At 52.4% G+C, this 20,072-nt stretch overlaps 1 protein-coding gene across 1 annotated transcript in view; it reads right to left on the minus strand.

Moving 5' to 3' along the window:
- LOC144731508 (sodium/potassium/calcium exchanger 2-like) overlaps positions 1 to 19,829 on the minus strand; it is a 37,734-nt gene extending 17,905 nt beyond the window's left edge. The window contains exon 1 of the mRNA XM_078612615.1: positions 18,909 to 19,829. Within this exon, the coding sequence (XP_078468741.1) occupies positions 18,909 to 19,829 (921 nt within the window). The remainder of the gene's footprint in view (positions 1 to 18,908) is intronic.
- Between the last annotated feature and the right edge of the window lie 243 nt (positions 19,830 to 20,072).

The raw sequence follows: 20,072 nt of genomic DNA on the forward strand, positions 1-20,072 counted from the left end.
CCACGCCCGATCGCCTTTGTCTCCCCAGTGGCGATGTTTACACACCGCACCGGGTACTCATTTGAGGCTGAGTCAACCTAGGGGAGGCCCAGAACCGGTTCAAATAATCGTCACTGGTGTTGGCCGTGAGCGGGAATCGAACCCGGGTCGCCGGGTTCATAGCGCAGCGCGCTAACCGCTACACTACCGCTCCCCATTACACACAGACACACACACAGACACACACACAGACACACACACAGACACACACACAGACACACACACAGACACACACACAGACACACACAGACACACGCGTTAATCTTTATACGCAGTGGGTTCACGTGTTGGCCAATGGCTCTTCTCCAGAGCAGAGCAGAGAGCGAAGGGATTTGCTGCCAAACGAACAGATTTGACTTGACGCGTGAACGAGTTTTCAATCGTGGACGACGGAGTAGCAGACAGGACCGTTGCGGTTTGTGGTGAGGTTTAGTTTTATTTTTATTCTTCTTTTTATTTTAATTTTCATTCTTCTTATTTTTATCCTTCTTTTTATTATTCTTTTTATGATTTATTCTTCTTTTTATTCTTCTTTAAATTTGTATCCTTCTTTTTACGATTTATTCTTCTTAAAATTTTTATCCTCTTTTTATTCTTCTTTTTATGATTTATGCTTATTCTTTTCATTCTTCTTTTTATTGTTATTCTACTTCTCCTCCTCTTCCTCCTCCTGCCACGAAACGACGCGGTGCCGGTTGTTGGCAATTGTGGACGACTATCGCGATGTCCAGGTCCCGCACAGCTATCCAAAGTGCGTTTTTGCAAAACAACACGTTCGGATCGCCGAGATGATTTCGCCGCTCTTAATCGGCACACGATGGGCCGCTTTGTCGAGCGATCGTTTGCGGCCGGTTCGCTTCGGGAAAAAGAAGTCAACGCCTCTGTGAGCTTTGCCTGGTGGTATGGGGACGGTTTAATTTGATTTGTCTCTATGTTTAAGTGATGTGTTTGCCTTTCCTTTACTTTGCACTAATACCACGTGTTTCTGTCGTTAGTTGTCGTAACGTTCTTACCCCGTGCCCCTCCTGGACATCTTTGAAAAAGAGCTTTATATAGCTCATCGGATTCCTCCAGTAAAAATACATCCGATTCACATTTTTCTCGTTTCTTTTTTCTTCCCGTGAATTTTTTTCCCCTGCTGTGCCCCTCTTCGACCGCAGCTCACAAGCCCGCCGCGAATCTCCCAATCACCGCGACTGTACGATCTGCGACACGCTCGCGACACGGACGTGACACGCGTGTCTCCGCCTCTCTCTCTCTCTCCCCGTGTGCCGTGTCCTTCCTCAAAGACGCTGCCGATCATGGCTTTCCATCTAGCTCTTTCCATGATACTTACTCAAGGACTTCCTCGTTACATACTCCTGGTTGCCTACAATTGTTCAGATTGCTTGTGTGCATGATTCACGGTCTTCCCCGGTTTCTTGCACCGATCATTTTCCCGGTCATCACAAATGAAAATGCATTCTCTTGGTTTTTTTTCACTGCATGTCCAACAAACATGACTTGCCTTTCTGCAATGGTCCAGGCGTATACTTTGACTTCGGGTACGGCATAACACAATAATGTTTAATTTCGGAGCAGATATTTATTTCGAACTTTAATTGCTGCTGTTCGCTATTTCACGAACAATTTGTTTAGGAAATAACAGAAATGCGCAACGCATTCGTCAACACTGTGACCCTTAAAGCAATAAATATAAATATATAATAATAGGTGTTGGTTTGGGCAATCGGCCTTCTTCACAGCGTATATATCAATTTGCAATGCAGAAGGGCCACTGCTTGAAACGTTGCCTATTATATATATTTAAAATTAAAGGGAGTGAAGATTGGCGAATGCGTTGAGTCTTACAAAATGACGACGTGTTGCTTGCGCGCTGCTGTCCACATGGGATCATACAGAAGCACGTGGCTAATGATAGTGATGACGACGACGATGACTTTGGCATTCAAATTATGAAATGTGACAACACGGACTGCATCATGGGAATAGCCCCACGATACGCACAGCGAATCACGCACATCACACCACGTGAATGTCAACGTCTGCGGTGTGTGTAAGTGACACGCTAATGATATGCCAATGCGTCGTTAGACTAACGGGTTAAACAAAACTGTGCAAACGAGACTGAGAAAAAACGCAGCAATAACACAAACGAGGCAGTAAGAATTAGACGTGGGGTTGGGGGGTAATGACTCACTACCTCCCACCTCCTAGCCGCCCACTTCAGGGTGATTTTGTGATATTCTCGCAATTCAGGGCGCCGATTTTACAATTTGATTCCAAACTTGTAGATGTTTCGTTTTCAAATTGTGCTGATTTGTAGCGCCCAAGATATACGTCCGCAGCGGAGATGGAGCAATTTAATCAGCTCTTGCGCGGACGCTGGCTAGATTGCATCGCATGATCACCGCCGACCTTCATCCAGCAGCGGATTGACCACGGCTGTTGCTGCTGCTGATGAAGACGACGATGATGACGATGATGATGACGACGACGATGATGACGATGATGATGACGATGATGACGATGACGATGAAGACGACGACGACGACGACGATGACGACGACGATGACGACGACGATGACGACGACGACGATGACGATGACGATGAAGACGATGACGACGATGACGACGATGATGATGATGATGACGATGATGGCTGTGCCTCTCGTTGTTGCAGGGAAGGCACGATCCCGTTATGTTCCAAAAGGGAACCGCGAATCAACGAAACGACGTTTCGAGTGATGGGTCGTCGTTCCACCACCACCACCCCCCCCCCCCCCATTTCGTATGCATGTACTGTACGTTGGACTTCTTTCGCAACGTGCGGGGGAAGGACAACAAACTAAACACAACAAGCAGTTCTGAAGAAATGAGTTTTCAATCGAGATGAATGTGAAGTGCATAGCTCCACTATGGGAAGCTCATTTGCCAGTAAAAATATGATAATTAGTTTTTTACCCTCATATTTTTACTGGCAAATGAGGTTCCCATAGTGTAGATGCTTGCCCCGAGCTCTCATACTCTGATGGTGCATTGTCTTTGAGTTGTGCGCCTTTGGCGTCATCTGGTCCAACCCATGTGAGACTAGGCTCTAAGGAAAGCTGTCTCGGGTGTGGACCAATCAACTTCAGGGATAGTGCACATTATCAGAGTTATGTCTTTTGTTTGTATTATGACTGCAGGTATTGCGGTCTATGCAAACATGACTCCTTGTAAAAAGGTGTCAGTTTTGTTGCCAGCTAGAAGGGTAAAAAACCAATTGCATAGCTCCAGTGGCTTCCTAATAATCAGAAGCACATCTAGAAGCGCGTGATGTGGTGGTCGGCGTCTTTGTTCAATGGTTCGCCAAAAGCCGCTGCCGCTGCGAGAATGAGCGGACAATTTCGCGGGTGAAGTCAAACCCGCCGGGGAATCTTGCCTGTCCGTCTAAACAAGGCGCACACTTTGCTCCCGCCGCTCCTGATTCACCTCGATAAACCGGCGGAGATGTCAGCTGATACCCACGCGGGTTCAAAATGATTACTTTTTAGCACATCCTGAAAAGTTGTTCTTGACACCTCTCGCCAAAAAAAATTAAATATATTCTGCTGGGATCTTGACAACGCTGGATTCCGCACAGACATCACCGACAGGGCTTAGGAAGTCACAGAAATCGTTTATGTCCGCGCTACTCCCAGAAATTGCAATTGCAAAGATTTAGAATGGAAAATAAAGATTCCAAGATTTTTTTTCTTTCTGGGCAATAGATCATAAAAAAAGAAAACCCCCAGCAATTTAGAGTTTTAAATGCAGAGATTGTATACCCATCTGTGCAGCCACGGTCAGTTTGTATTTCTTGCGGTTATATTTATGAAGGTTTCTGCCAGGTAAGCCGGGTGGTCGCCAAGACTCTAATGCCCCTACGGTCGAGCCACCTCTCAATGTTTCCGATTTCGCCACATCTCAGAAGCTGAGCTGTTTCGAGCCTGGTGACCACCCAGGATTTGTCACCCACGCCCCTAAAACGCGTGGGGATTCTCCAAGTCCTGCAGTTTCCTCCCACATGGTATTGGTCAAACATCTCAATACTGGGGACCCTCCTGATGATAATGGCTAATTAATTGGCTGAAAATCGCCAATACCGGTAGCACACGCAAGCGTTTATGCATCGATTAATTAAGATTTTTACGGTACGTGGTACAAACGTCCAGTCGTGCGTGGAATAATCGATTTTTTTTCTTCACCGATTTTTGGACAAAAGTACGTGCAAACGAGATGCGAACGTCGCATTCGGGCTAAAAGAGCGAATACAGCCGTGACAATGATACACTGACATAAAAAAAACCACAACGAGAAACAAGACAAAGGGGATGGTTAAAACAAGACGCAATTTTGTGGATTGTTAAAACGACTCGTAGGGCTCTGAATCGCGATAGTCCATCCAACTCCCGGTGCGCGCGGGAGAGGGGGTCATGTAGTGAAACGTGGTCTACCTTCAAAAGGTTCAGGACTGGTCACGGTCCATGCCTCGGCAAACATTCACCAATGAGGCATAAGCGCAAGCCCCCCCCCCCCCCCCCCATGTGCCTGTGGAGATGTAGCAAACCGTGCACCACATCCTAGCAGACTGCCCAATCCACAGACTCAGCGGAGGGCGACTCACCCTCAACACGGCAGCATGGGAAGTCACCGCTTGGCTTCGGGATTCTGCATTCGCTAAGTAAATTAATTAATCGTCACGATCGCTGCTAGCCGTGATCTATCCACTGCTGGATTAAGGTCTTCCCCGGCCGTCGCTATCGATTGTCATTGCCCGAGGTATGGCCAAAAGGGTCTGCCATACAAATGCGACGTTGAGGACAATGCAGAGGTCGCAATCGGGTACCTGATACCCGTACCCTACCCGATGCCCGGCTACCCGTACCCGGCCGGGTACCCGTTTGTGACCCTGGTGCGGCCGGGTACGGGTACGGGTAGACCGTGAGTCACTGGTGAGTAACCGTTTGTCACTCATTTCCCAACGTCTTGTCTCTTCTCACAATTCAAGTTCCTGGAATCAACCCACCCGCGCCTGCAACATGGCTTCATCCCAGAGGTCGCAATCGGGTACCCGTACCCGTACCCTACCCGATACCCGGCCGGGTACGGGTAGCCGGGTATCGGGTAGGGTACGGGTACGGGTACCCGTTTGCGACCCTGGTGCGGCCGGGTACGGGTACGGGTAAGGAATCAAAACCCGTTTGCAACCTCTGGGACAATGTGAGCTCATTCTCAAGATGTGGCCATTATGTTCCATCGCCGTAGTCTAAATCTACCTAAACAATTACCAACGATGATGAATATTAACTTGGGTCCCTTTGATGGGGAAGTTTAAGGCCCGCATGAAGAGCTATGGGAACATTAGCTTGAACGACACATTACTATCACACAATAATAATGTTGCAAATAATTGTAAAAAATAGGTGCATAAGTTAACCGTATGTACACTAACATTGCAACATATTGCGACTTATTTATCTCAAAACAATGGCACGGTGGGACAGAGTGTGGCTTGCGTGAGTTCAAGTCCTGGTTACGATTCAACACAGCCCATCATTCTCCGAGGGTCGATAAAATTGATAGCAGTTCGTATGGGTGTCAACAGTGGCTTGTCTTGTGGAAGGACCTGACCCTGCCATAGGAATGTGGAATTTACAGCACTGGCTCAGGGCTCTGAACGGCATATAAGCAGAACCGCACACAAACAAATAAACCTGATTGAGTCTCATGACTTTCTCACGAGTATCCTGCTCGGAATATGTGAGGCCAGTCCCTTAGGTGTCGTTGCACGTGAGAAAACAATTCCCGAAAGAAAACAAGCGCAACGCGATGTGATAGCCGTGTAATCACCAGCTCTAAAGTAAAACGTACGCACGCGCACAGACACATTGTCTCAGTGGACTTTAACTGCGCAACAAGCCCGTAACATTATTTAACTCCGCAATAACAACCTGACGAGCATCGCTCTCGCCGCACAACGATCATCGCGGCAATGGGTAGGGCGACGCTCACGACGACGGCGGTGACGAAGAGATTCGGCCGCTTTTTTCGGTTCAGCGCCGACTGACAAATTCCAACGCGAAATCGCAGCCGGATTCACTCCCCGCGGCCGGCCAGCCCCCCGCCGCCACCGCCGCCCCGGTGACTTACGCATCTCTGCGGCGCGTGAGCCGGACAAACGGGCGTTTTCTTATTTGGGAGCTGCCAGGCCGAGCGCCGTTATTATAATTCACGGCCAGACCTCTGCGCCTCCGCATTGAAATTCAGCACCACGGACAGCGCAACTCAACGCAGCCCCCCACCACCCCCGCGCCTCCACGCGTGCCCCGCCCGCTCGCTCGCCCACTCGCCTGCCCTCTTACCCGCACGCTCACCCACCCGCTCACGCACCCGCCCGCTCGCCCACTCGCTCGCCCACCCGCTCGCCCGCTTACCCACACGCTCACGCACCCGCTCGCCCACCCGCTCGCCCTCCCGCTCGCCCACTCGCCTGCCCTCTTACCCGCACGCTCACCCACCCGCTCACCCACCCGCCCGCTCGCCCACTCGCTCACCCACCCGCTCACCCACCTGCTCGCCCACCCGCTTACCCACCCGCTCACCCACCCGCTCGCCCACTCGCCTGCCCGCTTACCCACACGCTCACCCACCTGCTCAACCACTCGCTCGCCCACCCGCTCACCCACCCGCTCACCCACCCGCTCGCCCACTCGCCTGCCCGCTTACCCGCACGCTCACCCACCCGCTTACCCACCTGCTCGCCCACCCGCTCGCCCACTCGCCTGCCCGCTCACCCACCCGCTCGCCCACCCGCTCACCCACCTGCTTACCCACCCGCTCGCCCACTCGCCTGCCCGCTCGCCCACTCGATCACCTGCCTGCACACTTGCCCCTAGCTAGCTCACTCAGGACAAGCATTTCCACCCGAGGTTTCCTCCTCGCTCGACACTCCGTCTTGATCTTGCAGCAGGTTCCGTAGCCAGTTGCATACAATTCCTGTGGTCAAATATATCCACCCCCCCTCCCCCAGCGCCTCAGTTGACACTGCACACTCAGGGGAAAATATCACTGAAGATGTTTTAATGTAACTGACCGCTGGAGTTTCGGGTCGAATCTGTTGCGGGGAATTTGTCACAACAATAATAATAACAGCATTCGCTCGCACGTAGACAAGGAATAACTCAGAGCACGAGGAACCCCCGGTGATCACGGTTGGCTACGTACAGTTGGTTTACGTACGGTGTGAAAGAAGTACAACATACACACACAGAGAAGCAAGAAGGCAGCCACGCAATGAGCCGGTGCCAACAATTGCCTCAGTTCTGCGGTCCTCTACGTATTAAGGTGTTATTGGTCAATTAATGCGTGTTTACATATGGAAGGAACCCATCGCACCTGGAGAAAAGCCACGCATGCGAGGGGAAAACACTCTATCCCATTCAGACGGAGTTCACATTTTTTGGCAAATTTCACAACAGATTTGTGCGATCTACCAACCCTCCAAAATGCTGGATAACAGGCGTGTGACACCTCCACCCTGGCTACTGCCAGGCCAACAATTTCCCAAGCTCTGCGGTCCTCTATATCTGAAGGTGTGGTCGGCTCAACGAATGAGCGTTGTGTGTTACACACGTGGGAGGAAACCGGTGACGCGCGGAGAAAACCAACGCGCGCGAAGGTAAAACACTCGATCCCGCAAAGACGGAACAGGTAGAGTCCATATTCTTAGGTTTTTTCGGTAAAGTCACGTAGGTAAAAAATTAAAATTTATAAAAGTAAAATAAAAAATAAAATAAAAATCACGAACCTTTCGGAAGCAACACAAGCTTCCGTCTTCAGGTGGAACAGTCACAGCACGATAGCTGTATCAAGTGAGAGAAACGTCGTGATTTTTATTTTATTTTTTATTTTACTTTTATTAATTTTAATTTTTTACCTACGTGACTTTACCGAAAAAACCTAAGAATAGGAATCCTTGTAGTCACGAAAGCTTCAAATCTAGGTAGAGTCCACACTTGCTGCACCGCCTTCTCCTGGCGAGCCCAGGGTACGGCTCTGACTCAACGCCGCTCACGCGGGAAGGGAGTTTCACAACAACATCGATGTGTGATTCCACCAACCCTCGATGCTGCTGCTGCTGCCTCTACGGGTGCTGGCTTGCAGGCCTACTGAACATCTTCAGTAACAAAATATGATAATTGTTTTTTTTACCCTTTTATCTGGCAACAAAACTGACACCTTTTTTTACAAGGAGTCATGTTTGCATTGACCACAATACCTGCGGTCGGAATGCAAACAAAAAACACAAAAAGGTGTTAGTTTTGTTGCCAGATAAAAGGGTAAAAAAAACAATTATCATATTTTGCTACTGGCAAAGGAGGTTCCAATGGTGTAAATTCTTACCCCGAGCTCTCATACTCTGATGGTGCATTGTCTTTGAGTTGTGCGCCTTTTGGCGTCATCTGGTCCAACACCATGTGAGACTAGGCTCTAAGAAAAGCTGGCTCGGGTGTGGACCAATCAATTTCAAGGACAGTGCATACATTATCAGAGTTGTGGTTTTTTTGTTTGCATTCCGACCGCAGGTATTGTGGTCAATGCAAACATGACTCCTTGTAAAAAAAAGGTGTCAGTTTTGTTGCCAGATAAAAGGGTAAAAAAAAAATTCTCATATTTTCATACTGGCAAAGGAGGTTCCAATGGTGTAAATGCTTACTCCGAGCTCTCATACTCTGATGGTTCATTGTCTTTGAGTTGTGCGCCTTTTGGCGTCATCTGGTCCAACACCATGTGAGACTAGGCTCTAAGAAAAGCTGGCTCGGGGGTGGACCAATCAATTTCAAGGACAGTGCATACATTATCAGAGTTGTGTTTTTTTTGTTTGCATTCCGACCGCAGGTATTGTGGTCTATGCAATCATGACTCCTTGTAAAAAAAAGGTGTCAGTTTTGTTGCCAGATAAAAGGGTAAAAAAAAACAATTACCGAACATCTGTGAAAAATAACCTTAATAGCTCATCGGATTTCTCCAAAATAAATACATTTCTTCTCCTCCTTCTCATTCTTCTTCTTCTGTCACTAAAAACTGTGGCCGCGTGTCGCCATGGCTCTGGACTCTTCACGGAAACTCAACGTGCCACAGACGTGGTCGCATCAAGCCCGATCGATGGGCCAATGCACCCCGAGAGCCAACGGAGCAATCGTCTCACACCAGGGGGTGGATGCCCACGCAATCATCCCCGCGGATAGCAGTCCCGTAGACAGGCTTACCACCTGTCCTGTTCTGTGTTTCTTTTCCCAGTTCCACCCTCTCTTTTTGCCCAAACTGTCCTGAGAAATCTACAAGTCAAAAAACAAAGATTCTGATTACACGTTTTTGTGAGCTGTGCAATAATAATAATGATGATCATGATGACGCGCCGCTCTGTGGGATATTCCTGCTCCCACGGTATATCCCAGGTGTTTCACCCCCTCAAGAGGTAGCAACCTCACCGATAACATCACTGTCCCGCGGGGGACACCCCCACCCCCCCCGCTACCTCTCCCAATCGACCCGCGCGCGTTCGAGCAGATCGGCGCTGCTTTCTAACGCGGCGAAACGACGAGTGCCCGACGGGCGTCGCAAACGAGGGTTAGCGGCGCCCCGGAGGATCGAGACCCCCCGCTCGCCGGCGCCTCCGCTGAGCCAGCAGCTGTGGACATCGCTGAAAAGGCGCTCGACTCAGCTCGCTGGCAGGGAATCGCGTTACGATGCAATTTTTGATTTATATTGCGGCTAAATGCGGCCGCGTCTCAAGGGAGGGGGGAGGGCCCTGCGTGGGAAACGGTGGAGGCGTTTGTGTTTGTTTTATTTTGTGTGCAGAGAGAGAGAGAGAGGCGGGCGGTCACAGGCGGAGAGAGAGGGAGGTTCTTGAGCCTGGACTTTGAGGAAGGGACAGGGAGCCGACTGCACGGATGGTTGGGGGGGGGGCTGCACGGATTTCCAGACGGTGTGGGGGCAGCAGTGGAGGGAGGAGACGTGACCTCACGCTGAGAGAAGGTTGAGCGGGGGCGATAGTGAACCTCGGTTACTGTGGTGGAGATTGCCCGGAGGGCAATGGAGTGAGATGAGAGGTAGGAGATTGCGTAGAGGTAAGTAGAGTGAGATGAGGGGGGAGAGGTAGGTGAGTGCGTGGAGGGGAGTAGAGTGAGATGAGAGGGAGAGGTAGGTGAGTGCGTGGAGGGGAGTGGAGTGATATGAGAGGGGAGAGGAGAGGCAGGAGAGTACTTGGAGGGGAGTAGAGTGAGATGAGAGGGGAGAGGTAGGTGATTGCGTGGAGGGGAGTAGAGTGAGATGAGAGGGGAGAGGCAGGAGAGTACTTGGAGGGGAGTAGAGTGAGATGAGAGGGGAGAGGCAGGAGAGTGCGTGGAGTAGAGTGAGATGAGAGGGGAGAGGTAGGAGAGTGCGTGGAGGGGAGTAGAGTGAGATGATGGGGGGGGATAGGTGAGCGCGTGTAGGGGAGTAGAGTGAGATGAGAGGGAAGAGGTAGGAGAGTGCGTGGGGGGGAGTAGGCAGGAGCTAGTCTATGGAGAATTTTGAAATTGGTTCGAGATTGGACTGGGGACCAGTGGAGTGATTTGGTTGAGTGCGGTGACGTGGTTTCGTTTACGGGCTGTGGGTGTGGAAGTCTGCCAGCGGTATTTTGTATCATCTGAAGGCTTACAGGCACGCAGGCGGTCGGGCGTGTGAAAGTGAGCCTAATGAAAGTTTACTTAAATGCTACATTTCCACAACCACTGCCAAGCGTGCTTGGGCGGCCCGGGAACGGTCCCGGGCCAAGCCCAACACGGCTCAGATCTTGTTCCCAGACTCTCTGAGCCATGCAGCTCAACGGGCCCTCTGTAGTTGAAGGACATCAATTGTAAAAACGTAACGATAATGTTTTAACAGTGCTAAATGTAGGGTTGCGTTTGACTAAGTTGTCGTCGCGGTGGTGAAATGTTCACGACCTCGCCTGGTATAGAGGAGATCGTGGGTTCGATCCCGACCCTGACGATTCCTGTATATTTGGAGTTTGCATGTTCACCCCGTGTCCGCGTGTTGTTTTCCGGGTTCACCGGTTTTTCCCTCCACACTCAGAATCAACATCACGCGTTTAGAGTATGTGGCTGCAATACATTTCCACTTTATGATAAACTACTTCATTGAGCTATCATTTGTGACCAGGTCGTTTCTGAAAATAAATTTTTATTTTTTATAAAGCTCAGTGGGTTTTACCTGGTAAAATAAAAAAATGGTTGAGTTTTTTTTTATTGTTAGAAATTCATTCATTTCGTGTTTCGAACAATTTCCACTAATTGCCGGAGAGCGGGTCGTGCTGTGGCCACGTGGCTCACGTAAACGTTCGGCTTCTTCCGCTCCATTCATCCGGTGGCCCAGCGGCATCGATAAAAACGAGCCGGGCTCTGCTGACAAGACCCAAAAGGTGGAAAGCGGCCCACAGTTTGCTCCCCGGATGAAGAAGCCGGGAGACTGATGGGCTGAACCACACTTGGATAAATATGTGCAGATGCTGATGGAAATTCTGCTTCTGTTTTAGTTAGACAAGTTCCACTCATTCACAATGCAACGCATTCAACATATTCACACCGCTATATATTCTAACAATTCCACACCGCTATAGAGTCCAGAGATTCACATGGCAATAGAATCCACAGATCCACACGGCTATACATTCCACAGACTCGATCCATTGCACAGCACAAATTGTACGTTTTCCAACAATTCATGGCTTCAAGTTTTGGCAATTCATGGAAAGGAAGAGAGGCCGAATCTTTCCCATCCGTAGCGTGTTTACGTAACTTGAGAGATGTTAGCTCACATTACCATAATACGCACGCTGCCCCCAAAGACAAAGATCCCCCGTATAGCCTTAACAGACTGTTGGGGTCAAGTGCTGTTAGCGAGCACCTATGAAGGCCGGCACGGCACACGAAGGATTGGTTGGCCAGAAACCACGCTCGGCCGCCTTTGTATCCCAAGTTGCGATGTTTACACACCGCACCAGGTACTAATTTGAGGATGAGTCGACCTAGGGGAGGTCCAAGACCGGTTCAGATAATCGTCACTGGGTGTTGGCCGTGAGCGGGAATCGAACTCGGGTGGCCGGGTTCGTAGCGCAGCGCGCTAACCGCTACACCACTGCTCCCCCTTCGTATACACACACACACCCATGTGTGGATGTGTGTGTGTATACCAGAGGTGGGACAAAGTCATTGTTATGCAAGTCCAAGTCGAGTCGCAAGTCATCAAATTCATGACTCGAGTCTGACTCGAGTCCAAGTCACATGACTCGAGTCCACACCTCTGGTGTATACGTGTTCGTATGCACACACGTGTGTGTGTGTGTGTGTATACACGTGTCCGTTTGCACACATGGGTGTGTGTATACGTGTTCGTATACACACATGGGTGTGTGTATACGTGTTCGTATGCACACACGTGTGTGTGTGTGTGTATATACACGTGTTCGTATGCACACACGTGTGTGTGTGTGTGTGTATACACGTGTCCGTTTGCACACATGGGTGTGTGTATACGTGTTCGTATACACACATGGGTGTGTGTATACGTGTTCGTATGCACACACGTGTGTGTGTGTGTGTATATACACGTGTTCGTATGCACACACGTGTGTGTGTGTGTATACACGTGTTCGTTTGCACACATGGGTGTGTGTATACGTGTTCGTATGCACACACACGTGTGTGTGTGTATACACGTGTTCGTATACACACACGGGTGTGTGTGCATACACGTGTTCGTATGCACACACACACGTGTTCGTATGCACACACACACACACGCGTGTATGTGTATACACACATACACGCGTGTGCGCACACGTCGACGCACACGCGTGCGTGCATTCGCAGGATGAGCTCGCCGCGCCGCTCGTTAGGAACACCGCAGCCCTCATTTGCATCATCACGGCGGCGAAGGAGTCCGAGGCGGCGGTGCAGCGGAGTGGAGGAGGCTGCGGGTGACCTTGAGCCTCCATCGCGGGACCAGCGTCACAGCCACGCGTCGCCCGGCTCGCTCCGAGCCATCAACACAAACGACGACCCCCCCCACTCCCCCCCGGCTATAGCCTCGTCGTGTGCTCACGCCACGTGTACTCACGCCACGTGTACTCACACCGAGGGCGTTTGTTTTGTGGGTACTCACCACTCACCTGACACTCACCACTCACCTGACACTCACCACTCACCAGACACTCACCACTCACCACTTACCAGACACTCACCACCCAACACTCACCAGACACTCACCACCCAACACTCACTACTCACCACCCAACACTCACCACTCACCAGACACTCACCACCCAACACTCACCACTCACCACTCACCAGACACTCACCACTCACCACCCAACACTCACCACTCACCACTCACCAGACACTCACCACCCAACACTCACCACTCACCACCCAACACTCACCACTCAACACTCACCACTCACTCACCACTCACCAGACACTCACCACTCACCACCCAACACTCACCACTCACCACCCAACACTCACCACCCACCAATCAACACTCACCACTCACCACCCAACACTCACCACTCACCACCCACTCACCACTCACCACCCAACACTCACCACTCACCAGACACTCACCACCCACCAGACACTCACCACTAAGACACTCACCACTCACTTTGCACCGCACACTCAGTGCCGACGGAGCGACTCAGCGTCGTGATGACCGACCCACACTCTTTGACTGACACGGCGATAATGCAACACACACTGTCCACGTTTACAATGCCAATCACAGATGGTGCCTTCGTCTGGCTCTGCGAGCTGATTGAACCTTAAGAGGCCGAGGGGTGCTGTCGTTTGGCCCTCTGAGCCTCCAGAATCGACATTGAACAATCCCGAAAGGTGACTTCGACACGTGCGTTCGGAGCGTTGGGCTGGCGCAAATGTCCACGTGGTGATTAGCCACGAGCCGAGCCGTCATTTGTGATCGCCCACGGTGGCTTCTGAAAGACAGAGCTACGTGGCGGCTCAGTGGGGTCTTACCTTGTACAATATAAGTAATATTTAAAAAAAACATTTTTTTTAAACACGTGGCCCCGAAGCTTGCCATAACGTAAGGGGCCGTGGCCAATTACAGCCAACGTCAGTTGAGCGTGGGCAATTAGACCCAAGCCGAAACATAACATATAAAAAATATAATGTTTAAAAATATATTTTTTTATGATAGAGTATAGTATTGTCATCAGTATGACATAAGTATACCAACTTTTTAGTCGATACCACATTGGGAAGTGGCTTAAAATTGAGTTACAAGATTTGAGGATACAACAACAACGACAACAACAGAGAGAGTGAGTTAAAAGAAATCGTGTAAAAGAGAAGAGTTTACTTTGGGTTTTAGTCTGGCTTCCTCCTTACAAGGTGACACGGCCTCTCCGCTCGTTGTTGGAAGGGGTTCGTGGTTTGAATCAAGCGGCCGCCCTGATTATCACTGCGGCTCGAATTACAGTGCCATGATGATGATGATAATGATGATACTCTACGAGCTGTCTGCTTCACAGCAAACGGTGCAGATCCCCTGACATCATTTGGAAGAGGAGGCCATTTGTGTGCCACCAGCGCCAGAGATCAAATGTTGGCTAATTCGAAAATGACACGGCAAATTACGGTACTCAATTTAAATCAAAGACAAAGATCCCCCATATAGCCTTCATAGACTGTTAGCAAGCACCTATGAAGGCCGACACGGCATATGGGTGGGTGGGCCAGCACAACACCCGGCCGCCTTTGTCTCCCCAGTGGCGATGTTTAAGAAACCACACCAGGTACTCATTTGAGGCTGAGTCGACCTAGGTGAGGCCTAGGACCGGTTCAGATAATCGTCACTGGGTGTTGGCCGTGAGCGGGAATCGAACTCGGATCGCCGGGGTTCGTAGCGCAGCGCGCTAATCGCTGCCCCACCGCTCTCCACAACAAGCTACTAAATTGAGATCACACACACACAGGAGAGAACATCGCTGCTGACTGGCAGAGAAATGCCCCGGGTCACTGTTGTAGATGAGACTCTATCCTGGTCTCGGGAGTTCCCACCTCGTTACACAAAATAAACTTGAAATGTACAACAGCAATGAGCCCCTTCAAGTTCCTGAAGGTGCCTTTGGTTGTGCGTGAATTATTTGATAAATCGGTGCGAGCATGTGGCTGTGTGTGGGTGGGTGAGCCGAGTTCGATTCCCGCTCACGGTCAACGCCAGTGACGATTATCGGAACAGGTGCTGGGTCTCCCCCAGATCGACTCAGCATCAAACGAGAAACTGTTGCGGTGCGTAAAAAAAGAAAAGCATCGCCACTGGGGAGACAAAGGCGGTCTGGCGTGGTGCTGGCCACCCACCCCCTTGTGTACCGTGTCGGCCTTCATAGGTGCACTTACCCCAACAGTCTGTTAAGGCTATACGGGTGATTTTTGTTTTTGTTTATGTCGGCTATTTTTCTAATTATTATTATCAATTGCATGTCATTATCACGGACCATTACCGTAATGATCACGTTCACGTGGATGCTGAGTGTGAGGAATCGTCAACACGATCGGTTATTGCCCCGAAGAGATCTCGAGAATGAGAAGGGAGACGGTCATTCACGAACACCCCACGTGACCGCCACCACACCCACGTGACCGCCACCACACCCACGTGACCGCCACGACACGCACGTGACCAACACGAACACCCCACGTGACCAACACGACACCCACGTGACCGCCACGACACAGTGTGACCGCCACGACACCCATGTGACCGCCGCGAACACCCCACGTGACCGCCACGACACCCATGTGACCGCCACGACACCCACGTGACCAACACGACACCCACGTGACCAACACAACACAGCGTGACCGCCACGAACACCCCACGTGACCGCCGCGACACCCCGCGTGATGGCATCGCATTGAACGCCGCCCCACAATCTCGACGTGAATCGTGTGGAATTGCGTGGCGCTACGTGGGGGCCCAGGGCTCCAACACCCCCCCAGCCCCCCCCAGCGTCTGTTGCTGCAGAGCAGCGCCAGTCTCGGTGGTGGCGGCGGGGCAATGAAGTTCGCTGTTGCGGGTGCCACGCGGGGACTTCCATTGCAGCCGAGTCGGGGACCCGTAGATCATTTTACACCTCGTCCAGCCTCTACCAGCGAGCACGACAAAATAACCGCGCCCGGCACACCACGTCCAGTAAAGCTCTCTCGCCATGGCAGTGGCTATGAGTGATCTTCCACCTACCCGGGTCAACGCGCGACCCAGAAACGTACCGCACGACGTTCCCCCATACAATGTGCGTGCTCGTGGCGTGGGCCTCGAGATATCATCGAACGAATGGATTATTGAATCCATCTGTGCGGACCTTTGGGTGTTGGATTCTCTCCGGTTTCTCTGGTTTTCGATGCTAAACCGAGCGGCGCAACACTCCGTGTGTTGGAGAACGACCTCGAAAATCCGGGCACTGGAGGGCAGCGCTCTCCCACCCGCTCGTCGCATGACGGTCAAACCGAACAAATGTAAAAAAATTCTCAGATCTGGAATTTGGCCAAATTAAACGCAGAAGCAAATGCAAATGCGACGGCTTGTTTTCCTTGCACTCATTGACGACCGGGCTCAGAGCACCAATTCACTACAACTTGAGAACCCGCGTTAATGGCAACTCGATCTCCGCGCGCAAATCTACGGGACTCCACACGAGTGAAATGGTGACCGAGCCAAGACCATCGGACCCCCCCCCCCCCCGAACAGCGCTTGAGAACGCCGACTCATTACTGAACGGCTGAAATTCGGATTCGAACCCGGGGATTTCAGTGGTTGCAGCTCATTGCTCTGACCCCCTCGCCCCACCCCCCCGCCGAAGCCACCGATCGTTCTCGACGTTTGGCACGAACGAGGCGGTTCAGACCGCTTCGTGTGATCGCTCGCAAATGCTGCCCCCCCCCTCCCCCACGTGACCACGATGAATGGACACACGCGTGCAAGTGGCAGCAAGGAGGAAAATTAATGACCGGCCTCTGGAGCACAATCCGATATTCCGCTGTATCACCACCACCACCAACAACAACAATGACGAAACTTCCATGCAAATCTACGCCCCAAATCCCCCTCTTTTGTCTGCTCCGTAACGGGAGTTTAAATCCCCTCGGCAGCGAGGGTGACATCATTGCTGCTGGCTCTCAGCCCGCGCAGCGACATCAAAAAAAATGAACGTGAGTGTGGCTTTCCTTTGTTTTGGTATAATCCGGGTAGCGTCCCGTATCCTCTGCCTCAGCAATTTCTGGTGGCCTCGTAGTGGTATGTGGGGGGGCTGGGGGGGGGGGGGGGGGCTGGGGGGGGGGGCTGGGGGGGGGGGGCTGAGGGGTAGACCCCCCCCCCGCTTGTTTAGGCCCCACCCTTCGGAATCCTTGCAGTCAAAATGAGCACCATGGCGTCTCGTCAACGTCTCTATAACATCTCTTTAACGCCTCTTCAACACCACCGACTGCGCCGTGCCACACACACACACTGGTTGTGTGCATTCCCCATCCCCCGATCCCGTTAAGCGATGTTCCCTGCTGCCAGACTAAGCCGAGGTCACATGTTTATTAGACCCCAGGGCAAGCTCCACGGGATGGGATGTCGACCCGTGTCCCCTGCAGCTCGCCGGGCAGTTTGCAGCTCGCTGCTTCTGACCCTCCGCTCGGCCGCTGACTTCTCCCGGGTGCAAACCCATACCCTCAGGAGGGCGGGTCCCTCACGCGACCCGGCGATGGCCTTGTGCGTGTGCGTACGTTGAACTTCTTTCGCACCGTACGTAGCCAACCGTGCTAGTCGGAGGTGCGGGGGATGGACAACAAACTAAACGCAAAAAAATCAGTTCTAAAGAAATGAGTTTGTCAATATAGATGATTTTTAAAGTGCAAAGCTCCAGTGGCTTCCTTATGATTGGAAGGAAGAGCTTTCCAGACGGCAGCCGAGGCGCATCTGAAAGCGCCGTGCGATGTGGTGACCGTCTTTGTTCGATGGCCAGCCAGAAGCCTCAGCGAGGATGAGCGGATTGACGTCACTTTTACAAATCACTGACTCTGTCCACACGGTGGACACTCACCGCGATGTTTGGTAGTCACGTCGACAATGATTTACGACAAACACACACACAGACATTTACTTTTCAACGGAACATCATTTAACTTCTTCAAGTTGATTCCATCATCGTTCAAAAAAGTTCCTACTGTATTGTGACACGTGCGCCACCCGTTTCCGCTAAACTTTTACTATTAATATAAAAAATGTATTTCTTAAAAGAAACCACTTCAGTATTTAAATTCGAGGATTGCGATGGTGGCGGTGGTGGTAGCGATGGTGGTAGCGGTGGCAGCAATGGCAGTATTGGGGGTAGTGGTAGCAGTGGTGGTGGTGGTGATGACAGCGATGGCGGTGGCGGTAGCAGTAGCGGTGGTGGTGGTGGTAGTGGTGGTGGTGGTAGCGTTGGTAGCAGTGTTAGCAGTGGCAGTGTTGGGGGTGGTGGTGGCAGTGGTGGTGGTGCTAGTGGTGGTAGTGGTGGTGGAGGTGGTGGCGGTAGCGGTGTCATTGTTGGGGGTGGTGGTGGTGGTGGTAGCAGTGGTGGTGGTAGCGTTGGTAGCAGCGTTAGCGGTGTCATTGTTGGGGGTGGTGGTGGTAGCAGTGGTGGTGGCGATGGCGGTAGCAGTAGCGGTGGTGGTAGTGGTGGTGGTGGTAGCGTTGGTAGCAGTGTTAGTAGTGGCAGTGTTGGCGGTGCTAGTGGCGGTGGCGGCGCGCCTTGCCTTGTCGCCGTTGGCGTTGCTCCGCGTCGCCTTGCTGCGGGGCAGCCTCGACTTCACCCAGGCCTCGATGTGCGCGTTGTACTTCATGAAGATGACGTAGGAGGCGTACCCGCCCAACAGCAGCGTGCTCTCCCACCACGCGATGGTGTTGTCGAGGAAGAAGATGATGAGCATGAGCAGGTCGAGCACGTAGAAGGAGACGTCGCGGAAGATTGGCCACCAGGTGAGCGTGAGCAGCTCGCGCGAGAACACGGCGCACATGCCGATGACGAAGAGGATGTTGAAGACGGCCGAGCCCACGATGGTGCCGATGCCCACGTTGCTGTGCGAGATGAAGACGCCGATCATCGACGTAAAGAGCTCCGGCGCCGAGCCGCCCGCCGCCATGAAGGTGGCGCCGGCGACGTCGTCCGAGATGGCCAGCTTGTCGGTGATGACGCCGAGCGCGGGCACGAAGAACTCGTCGCACACGATGGCGAGCGCCATGAACATGTACATCATGCCGAGCATGTGGAGCGCCACGGCGCCGCGCCGCCGCTCCTCCAGCGAGAAGATGTCTTGCGGGTACTCGCCCTGCTGGTGTTCGCCGTCGCTGCCATTGCCGACGCCGCCTCCGTGCCCGCCCTCTCCCCGCGACGAATTCGCGCGCGAGCCGTGCTCCCACTCCACGGACAGGACCCTCCGGCGCGGCGCAGACTCCGCGTCCCGCCGCTCGCCCTCCGGATCCGGAGACGAGCCGCCGGGGTGACCGTCGGTCGGCGGGGACGCCGGTCGACGGGGGGCGCCAGCGACGTCCGAGCGGGAGGCGAGCGCCAGCGAGAGCGCGGAGGCGCCCGCGATAGCGACCGCCAGGAAGAGGAGCCGGCGCAGGCGGAACTGGAGACGCCGGCGGAGGCTGCGGTGGCAGCCGCGCGCCGCCATGGGGGCGACCGGCGCGGGGGGCGGCACTGCGAGCGCGGCACGCGAGGGCGCGCGCCGATCACCACCGCCGCTGGTAGCGGCGGGACCGGCACCAGCTCGGAACAATGAGCTCGTGGCGTGACCTCGCTTAAAGCGGGGGAGGGGGAGGGTGGGCACGGCACAGTGAATGTTAAACAAACTTTAAACACAACGCGAAACTTTTAACAGAATTCGCGACGGCACGGTTGGTCTGCTTTTGTCCAC

This window comes from Lampetra planeri, chromosome 39 (assembly GCF_965212315.1).
Source record: "Lampetra planeri chromosome 39, kcLamPlan1.2.h2, whole genome shotgun sequence".
Classification (NCBI taxonomy): Eukaryota; Metazoa; Chordata; class Hyperoartia; order Petromyzontiformes; family Petromyzontidae; genus Lampetra; species Lampetra planeri.